This window comes from Cuculus canorus, chromosome 4, assembly GCF_017976375.1.
Source record: "Cuculus canorus isolate bCucCan1 chromosome 4, bCucCan1.pri, whole genome shotgun sequence".
In the NCBI taxonomy this organism is placed as follows: domain Eukaryota; kingdom Metazoa; phylum Chordata; class Aves; order Cuculiformes; family Cuculidae; genus Cuculus; species Cuculus canorus.
In genome coordinates, this window is record NC_071404.1 from 74515962 (window position 1) to 74525508 (window position 9547).

Below are 9547 nucleotides of genomic sequence, written 5' to 3' on the forward strand. Positions count from 1 at the left end.
TCGCGCACGCGCAGCCCCGCTTGTGGCGCGCGCAGGAAGGGGCGGGTCTGGGTTCAAACCGGGCGGCGCGGGAGCAGCGCTCATGGCCAAACAGCTCAGCCGCGAGCAGCAGGGCATCACCCTCCGCGGCAGCGCAGACATCGTGGCCGAGTTCTTCTGTGAGGGGAGCGGGGATAGAAGAGGGAGGGAGGGAGGGAGGGAGGGAGGGAGGGAGGGAGGGAGGGAGAAGAGAGAGAGAGGGAGGGAGGGAGGGAGGAAGGGAGGGGGGGAAGAGAAAGAGGGAGGGAGGGGGGAAGGGGGGGAAGAGAAAGAGGGAGGGAGGAAAGAGGGAGGGAGGGAGGGAGGAAGGGGGGGGAAGAGAAAGAGGGAGGGAGGAAAGAGGGAGGGAGGGAGGGAGGAAAGGAGGGAGGAAAGGAATGAAAGAAAAAGGAAAGGGGGAGGGAGGGAAGGGAAGAGGGGGAAAGGGTGGGAAGGAAGGAAAGAAAAAAGGAAAGGAGGGAGGGAAGAAGGGAAGGAGGAAGTAAAAAGGGAGGGAGGAAAGGAAGGAAAGAAAAAAGGAAAGCAAGGAGGGAAGAAGGGAGGGAGCAAAGGAGGGAGGGAAGGAAGGAGAGAGCAAAGGAGGGAGGGAAGGAAGGAGAGAGCAAAGGAGGGAGGGAAGGAAGGAAGGAAGGAAGGAGGGAAAGAGAAAGAGGGAGGGAGAGAAGGATGACAGGTAGTTCTTAGGCTGCCTGGGGGGGTGACATGGCTGCCTCACACAACTCCCCCCTCCCACTCCCTCCCCTCTTTTTTCTGCATCCTTCAGCCTATGGAATCAACAGCATCCTCTACCAGCGGGGCATCTACCCCCCTGAAACCTTCACCCGCGTCCAGAAATATGGGCTCACCCTCCTCGTCACCACCGACTGCGAGCTGAAGAACTACCTCAACAATGTGGTGGAGCAGATGAAAGGTGGGTGTGCTGTGGGGAGCTGAGGGAGGCTCAGGCTGGTGCTGCTGTGCTCGCCTTGTTGTGTCTCTGAGGGTGCTGCTTCTCTTCCTTGCACGGGCAGTTACTGTTGTGGCTTCTTTCAGAGTGGCTCTACAAATGCATCGTGCAGCGCCTGGTGGTGGTCATCTCCAGCATCGAGAACAATGAGGTGCTGGAGCGGTGGCAATTTGACATAGAGTGTGACAAAACCATCAACGATCAGAGGTGAGAAATGGTGTTCCTTGGTGCCTGCGCTTCCCTGTACACGGCAACCGTGCAGGTAAAGATGTACGTCCTGCGCACAGAAAAGGCATGGACCTGTCAGTGTGGGTTCAGAGGAGGCCACAAAAAGGACCAAAGGGCTGGAACACATCCCCTATGAACAAAGGATGAGAGTTGGAACTGTTCATCTTGGAGAAGACTCCGAGGCGATCTTATTGCAGCCCTCCAGTACTTTCTTATAAAGAAAGATCGGGAAAGTAACTTTAGCAGGGTCTGCAGCAACAGGACAAAGGGTAATGGTTTTAAACTAAAAGAAACTTAGACTAGATGAAAGCAGAAATTTTTCATGCCAAGGGTGGTGAAACACTGGCACAGGTTGCCCAGGAAGGTAGCGGACACCCCAACCCTGGAAACGTTTAAGATCAGGTTGGCTGGGGTTCTGAGCAACATGATCCAGTTAAAGATGTCCCTGCTTACTGCAGGGGAGTTGCACTGGATGACCTGTAAAAGTCCCTTCCAGCCCAAACAATTCCATGAACAGTATTTCTCTGTACCTGTGTGTCCCAGTACCTAACAGGTGTGCAGGCACAAGCTAAACATGTGCATCATCAGCACTGTTCTGGTTCCTCGGAGCAGATGAGATAGCCACTTCCCAATATGAGCATGGAAGACGTTCCTTCAAACCTTCCCAACCCTACTGCCTTTTTTTCTGCTATTCCTTCTGTCTAAACCTGTCATTATACAATTGGAGCATATATAATCCTCACGTGTGCAGCTTTTTTTAAAGCACAAGATCAAAACTTGATTTTTAATCTTCAACAAAGCATGTAACAACCTCTGTCAGGTCCACGCCCTGAAGTACTGCTTTCCCTTTGTTATGCCAAAATATTCTTATCCATTCCAGACTGAGAATAAACTTAACATTCCTTACAAGTACTGTGAAGTTTCACAAACGATAAACTATCGCTGTAACCTTCTCAGCCTATGTTCCCAGGGCTTCAGAGTGTTGCTACTATAAAAAATCTGTAGAAAACAGCTTAATAGAGACACCATATTTAAAGAAAACTGTCAGCGTAGTAGAATCTTGCTTTCTTAACAGAGTTTTCCTGTTTTTTCCAGTGCACCACGAGAAAAATCTCAGAAAGTTATTCAGGAAGAAATTCGATCTGTCATCAGACAAATAACAGCCACAGTAACTTTTCTGCCACTGCTGGAGACTCCCTGTGAGTATTCCTAACTTCACTAAAGAAATCAAAATACTTATTTGGGAAAATCTCAACAACTTTTCCATATAGATAATATTTTACTTACTGAGGCTTTTTAATTATCACACTTCTGAGACAGCATTTTGTTAGACTGAGATCAGGACAGAACTGGGCGTTCATTAATGAACTCGGGTAGTTCATTAACTAACTTAATGAAACTAGTATATATACTCTAATTTTCATAAATAATAAATCATTTTGTGACTGTAGCTGTGGGCAGGCCTGTATAAATAACCATAGAGTTCATATTAAGAGCTCAGCTCCACAGTATTTAAACACTTAAAAGAATTCACATCACACTTGCTTAAGAAAACTAAAAAGGCTACACATGAAAACAAACAGGACTTGTTTTCTGTTTTAACTAGTATTTCTTTTCACATCACTGGTATCCGTGTGTATTTCTGACACTGGTGGTAGTCTCCAGTTCTAGAAGATGCACTTTAAATTCAAAAGTGCTGCCACCTTATGCGTGCATTACTGTTTTCTTTGTGCTTGCTTACAGGTGCCTTTGACTTGCTGATATACACAGACAAAGACTTGGCTGTGCCAGAGAAGTGGGAAGAGTCAGGACCACAATTCATAGCCAATTCAGAAGAGGTTCGTCTTCGTTCCTTCACTACTACAATCCACAAAGTAAATAGCATGGTGGCTTACAAGAGGGATTCCGTTCCCTAAGACGGGGTCGGAGGGGGGAGGTTGTACATATCCTGTCACCTTGTATAGTGTCCGTTCATAGTGCAGCTAAGTCGTAAACACATCATTAATGTTGCTCTTGCTGGAGTTTGATACAGAAGAACTGTAACGTGTTTGTCTGTGATAAGGTGCTGTAACACCGGAGTGAGCTGGCAGTTTTTAAAGAGGTCTGAAGAAAGTGTTTATAGTGATAAGTATAAGCCAAACTAATGCTGTATTAAGGATACTGTATTCACTACAAAAACTGCCTACATCTAGGATTGATTGCTACATTGGTGTTCAAATCCTGTAATTTAGTATTCTAAGATTACTATGAACTGCCTTCCATTAGCAGGCTTAGGTTCTCTCTAGCACTAAAAAATCTGACTCCTGACATGCTTATGCTCCATATTAAAAGCCTCTGCTGTTTTATTACCAGAAATCCTAAAACCAATCAACAGGACAATTCTGTATTTGTACCTGTTTACAATCAAAGCAGCTGATTATCAAAAACATCTTACACACATGAAGCCTTCCATATTCGTGACTGTTGGATTAGTTCTGGGGATGGTGGTGTTTAGGTCACTGTCATATGTCTCTAGTGTCTGTCGAGCATTTTATATGTTTGTATTCCTGTTTTACAGAATAAAGTTTCAAATTTTATAGTGTTCTCTAATTCAAAGTCTGTAGTATTTAATATTTTAGGTGGTTTCATACATGCTACACTTTAGTTTGTAAACTTTCATAGAACCAATACCCTAAAGGCATCCTGCTTCCATTGTTAAACTGTTTCATCTGAGTCTCAGAACTACTGTTGTGGAGTCAATATGAAATCCACTCAGGGATAAGCCCTGAATGTAATTTGTTCCCACTTAAGCCTTTTAACAGCCATAGTGACTTCCACATTTGTTAAACAGCACAGCACATTTCCTGCTTTCTTCAAACATTTTTGTACTGGGATAAATTAGGGATTTAAAATTGTAAGTGGTAACAGAAATTCCAGGCTCTTCCATGTTTTTTTTTTTTCTTGTTTCCTTCACCAAAATCACTTTATCCAGAGTATTTTAACTCTTCCAGAGTTGTATACTACTTCTTAGAATAGTATAAATTCAGAGGTTTATTTAAAAAGACTTTCATTACATGTACTCCACCACTGTATTGCAAAACTTCTGGGCTTTCCTACCAGGAAAGTTCTCCAGCAGCCCCAAGACAGAACTGAAAAAGCAGCTTTTGGGCAGCCAGTAGCACAAATCATGGGTTTTTAAAAAATAAATATGATCTGGGTACCTCCAAAAAGTATTACATTATTCACTATTGGGGCTTGCACTGCAGTAACAGCAGAACACAGAGTGTTCTGCCGCTTGTCAGCAGTACCCTTCACCAGGTGACTGCACTGCCCCCCCCCCCCTTTCCACTTCAAGGAGTGGACTTCAGGCGCTTCCCCTGGAGGACGAGATCAAAGCTCTGACTGCGAGTCAGCTGTACAGAAATTTAAGTCAGGAACTGACCCCCACTCCTATACACCAAGGACGAGACCAGGAAGTGACTGCTACAGAACCAGCAGTAATGAGTACTAAAAATATCCTTGTTTTGTGGCAATACAGAAGTCAGATTGTTCTGAGAAGTTCTAGTCCCTTCTTTCTTGGACCAAATACAATTTTTCTTCTTCAAGAAGAACCAACCCAAAGTCCGTCTCCATCATCATGTACTTTTTTTCCTTCTTTTATGGAGGCACCAACAGTCAAATCACACCACCGCATAGAGATCACAGCCATGAAAACTGTGGGAGCAGGACAGGTTATAAATCCCGAAGCTTTCACAAAGACCCTGTAGAACTGGAAAGAAAGAAAACAAACCAGTCACAACAATGCATTCCCCCAGAAGTTAATTCTTTATGGAAATGTCCAACAGGATTTGCCCATACTTAAGGGGACCCACACCCTTCATCCATTTCCCTTACTCTGAGGGTCTCTTCTGGAGAGTGAACAATCAAAACCAAAGGAGCTCTCCTCATCTACGATGGCAGCGTACCTATTCTCAGGAAACCAGATAAAGGATAAGCTTTAGAAGCTATGCAACAGACATTACTCACCTGACTAGTTCAGTTGACGGATGAGCTGGTTGATGGCATCGCCTCTGCAGCCAGGCTTACCCATCTCCTTGAGGAAACCCACTCTGTTCCGGGAAGCATGGCGAGCCACCGACAGATGGAACGGCCACAGAAAGTTTGTGACTTTTTTGAAATACTTCCCAGCTGAGTAGATTTCATGAATGAGGTCTTCCAGGCAAATAATACCACAGCTCCCTGCAGGGAAAACAAACTAATTTAAAAAACCCTCAACAAAGCAACAAAAAGCCCCTCACAGACAACTGTACAATCCTTCCCACACTGCTCCAGAACTGCCAGTCCTCCACACACGGATCTAGCAAGATTCCTCTCCCTCCCCTCCTAGGTCAAACTGCAAACTGTCAATATCTGTCCCTTCCCTTGATAAACTTCATTTTCTCACCCTCCTCCTCACCTAAATGTTCCTCTATCAGCATGTTGTCCGTCAGAGGCACCCTCTTTCTCTTGATCTTGGCTTGGCCCCGTTTCAGGATAAGCTCTCGTACAGATTTCAGGTTAGGGTGTCTGTGCAAAAAAAAAACAAGAATCAGATTCTGTGACAGACAGACAGCATACAGCGGGAAGTCCCATCCCACTGCTTTGTACAGAGGTGGGAAAGTAAATTGAGCTCTGATTAGAACAATGTGAAAGGGGACAATAACAAGTTTTATATTTGAAGTTGACAAAGTTTTTACCATTTTTGGAAAAGCCAGCTATGGATTTGTGATACCAGATGAGGAATCAAAAAGCTATGCCATTTACAGACAAGCTACTACCAAGTCACAGGACTAGTACTCACCCCCATGCCACATAAGGTTCCACAATCCGCAGCATCTTCAGTGATAAAGGATTCAGTTTAACAAACATTCCAGTGAAATTTTTTCTTAGCCGCAGCAACTCAAGCACTCTTTTTACCCTCCTACTCACTCCCTTAACACTGAGACAGAAAAAACAACACTGTTAGTAACCAGGCATCTCTAATGCCTCACCAAAAGATCTCGGATTAACGGCAAGGAGACATGTCTGGGTTGATCGCCCTTCCTTTGCTTGAAAATACGACACAACAACTACAAACAGTAGCAATGGTAAAAATAAAGAGTGACAGAAGTCCCTTACTCTGCAATCCGCATAACAAAGGCTAGTTTGTGCTCCTGAGGTACCGCTGTCTGTCCAGGCCTCTGCTCCATGCGCCTCAGCCGCGTGTCATCTCGGTGTTTGCGCCACGAATCTCTAACAAAAGCCTCAAGGCGTTTAAATTGGATTTGTTTGCCCCTCTGGAGCTAAAGACAAAAGGATAAGAAATCATCATCCTTCCCGACAGTCTCTGAGGTTTGTATCTCAAAGGCCAGGTGAAATTCAGAAGGTGGTGAACTACGGTCTTTCAGTTTTGGAGGCTCTAAGGAGAAAATAAATTTGATGATCTAGCCCAAGACAGACAAAACTGAGGGGCAACGTGAATTTACAAGCAGGTAGCTACAATTTATGAACAGTGAACAAAGTTTTTTCTCAGGAAATAAATAAGAAAAACAGAGCAAGACCGCAGATACTTCTAGGCACGAGAGAAATCAAACGGAAGCATCTGTAGCCACAGACAGACAGATCCTCACAACTACATACACAGCTCAGCCAAGCACCAGGAAATCCAAAAACAACCTATGGATCTGAGTAAAACACACGTCACAGCAATACCCTAGTGTGACTCAGATTTACCATCCAACAGAAAACAACTGGGTTTAAGGTTCTTTTCTATAAAAGCACACACACAGAAAACATCCAAGCATTTAAAAACTATCAAGTATTATGAATTTAAACAGATAACACCCAGGACTTAAAATTCTTTTCAGAACGCTGGGAAAATGTCAAGCTTTTATTAAATTAAAAAGACATGTAAATGGCTATCCTTAGCTCAGGAACAAGTACGTCCCCTTAAATCATAGTGCTTTCTCACAGGAACATGTGCTGAACACGCATGGCAGTTACCCAATAATATATCAGATATTTTAGTTCTAAAATACTCTGATAATTTACCCATATTTAACGTTATGTGTCTTCTGTCCCATTTCACCTCATAAATGACCCAAGAAATTGTTTTGAAATTTCAAAGCAGGCAGATCCCATCAAAATCTCATCAATAATGTCGTCTACCCAAGAAGATTCTTAAAAAGTGGCTATTTTTCATATTATTATTAACATTATTTTTCATGCTTCCACTTCCACTTTGGAAACAGAGCAAGCCACTTATATATTTAAAAACATAAACACAGTATCTAACAAAAACAGCAGGAGTTTTGCACATAATCCCACTGATTCCAGAGAAATAGTTTCATGGAGAAAGCTTTAAGCCACTTACAAGACAGGCACCGTCTCTATCAGCTAAAATACAGCAGAACAGGGCTCCAATTCTGAAACTCAAAGGTTTGCTGAGCTCTGCTGGTCTGGGAACCACACACTGTGCACAGGAAGTCTCTGCATTAGCAACATGGCAATTGTTGTCTGATACTGAAAATGCCAACAAATACGTTCTCGTTTTGGAGTTTGAGAAAGCCAGCACCCTTTAATCAGGCCTAGGCAACATGAGGCAGTGATCCTCATCAGTTCTGTGCAGCGAGATCAGTGCTGAGGACAGAATATATTTCCCACTTACATGCATATGGATAAATTTTCCCAGAAATCTTACGCACATTCTATTCCTTTCCAAGGACTCAATTTAATGCTATTAAGAACTTCACAACAGTCAGCTCTCTTGCTAATTTGGAGCCAGCTCTGCGTGAGGTTGCATTTGAGATGGGGAAAGGCTGCACACAGGTGATCACAGAGGCAGACATCTGTTCAGCAGAGACCATACTGAGCACAGGACATGGTCATCTCCAAAGAATTAACAGTGTCTGGAAAAACACTGCTTGAAAGAAAATACGCTATCAGAGGGACACTCTAACTTTCAACAAATACTATTACTTAGATGAAACTTAACTCTACTTTAGCTTAAATAAAAAATCTCCACTTTTTTAACAGTAACAACTTCCTAGATGGTGCCCAGGCCTGATAAAGGGTGTTTGCTTTCCTAACTCCAAAACGAGTCTTAGGGAGTTTACTTGCCAGCTTTTTCAGTATCAGGCGACACCGAGGGAGCTATTCCCAATGGATCCTGTGCAGAGATCAGAGGTGGGATAGGATGGATTTCCCACTCACATGCACAGGGATAAATTCCCCAGACACCTCATACACGTTCTGTTTCTTCCCAAGTACTCACTTTAATGTTACTGTGAATTTCCCAACAGCCAACTCTCTTCCTGATTTAGAGCTTTGGAGCCAGCTCTGCCTGAATGATACAAGAGTTTATTTGCTGGCATATTCAGTGTTATTTTCTTGCATCTGAGATGGGGAAAGGCTGCAGACAGAGGCTATCACACAAGACACTTAAGACACTGAACAACAGCACACTGAACACAAGGTGTTATCATCTCCAAAGAAAGAAGTGTCTACAAAAACTCTGCTTTAAAAGAAACACACCATCAGAGAGACATTCTAACTTTCAAAAAGCGCTATTACTTAGATGAAACTTAACCCTACTTTAGCCTAAGTGAAGGATATTGCTCTTTTTGTGAGAGTAACTACTGCTTGTACCGCGTCCACGCCCGATAAAGGGTTTCCTAACGCCAAATCGAGCCTCAGGCAGTAGATCTGCCGTCGTTCTCGGTTCCCCCAGCCCGTACCTTCCTCTTGTTGAGCAGCGCCTGCTTGGCCTGGGTGGCCTTGATGGCCTGGTACGCTTTCCTCTTCTTCAGCAAGTTCTCCGGAACCAGCGGGATCCGCCGCCTGGACCTGCGGGGCGGGAGGGACGGCTCATACCCCGCAGCGCCGCACCGCCACCCTCCCGGCACTCCCGTGCCCCTGCACCGCTCGATGCCCGCGGATGGCGGTAGGTCCCCCCCTCCCCAGGCCCTCCCTGCCCGCCATACTCACTCCTCCTCCGCCATGGCGCGGCGCGGCTGTGCGCGTGCGCCGCTGAGGGGGGCGGGGGCGGGGACACGGGACATGGCCGCCCGCGCTCCGCCCCGCGGCACCGGGGACGGGGGACCCCGCGGGGAGGGAGCGCGCTTATCGGCGCTGAGCAACGATCCGCAGCGGTCCTGTGCGGAGACCAGAGCCGAGACGGGATGGATTTCCCACGTACACGCACATGCATAAATTCCACAGACGTCTTATGCGTATTCTGTTCCTTTCCGAGGTCTCATTTTAATGTTATTATGAAACTTCACAACACTCGAAGCTCTTGGTAACTCGGAGCCGGCTTCAGCTCCGTCTGACCTTTGA

At 45.1% G+C, this 9547-nt stretch overlaps 2 protein-coding genes across 2 annotated transcripts; one reads left to right on the forward strand and one right to left on the reverse strand.

The window, feature by feature from the left end:
* The first annotated feature begins 42 nt into the window (after positions 1-42).
* Positions 43-4364, forward strand: MAD2L1 (mitotic arrest deficient 2 like 1). The gene is made up of 5 exons (XM_054064872.1): positions 43-158; positions 803-949; positions 1072-1192; positions 2309-2412; positions 2957-4364. The coding sequence occupies exons 1-5, from the start codon at positions 83-85 to the stop codon at positions 3127-3129; spliced, it is 621 nt and encodes a 206-aa protein (XP_053920847.1). The 5' UTR covers positions 43-82; the 3' UTR covers positions 3130-4364.
* Positions 4365-4690: 326 nt separating this feature from the next.
* Positions 4691-9267, reverse strand: RPL7L1 (ribosomal protein L7 like 1). The gene is made up of 7 exons (XM_054064871.1): positions 9197-9267; positions 8947-9055; positions 6350-6513; positions 6033-6170; positions 5649-5758; positions 5219-5431; positions 4691-4961 (listed from the first exon to the last, which is right to left on the reverse strand). Exons 1-6 carry the CDS (start codon positions 9208-9210, stop codon positions 5223-5225), a joined length of 744 nt encoding a protein of 247 aa, XP_053920846.1. The 5' UTR covers positions 9211-9267; the 3' UTR covers positions 4691-4961; positions 5219-5222.
* Positions 9268-9547: the final 280 nt, after the last annotated feature.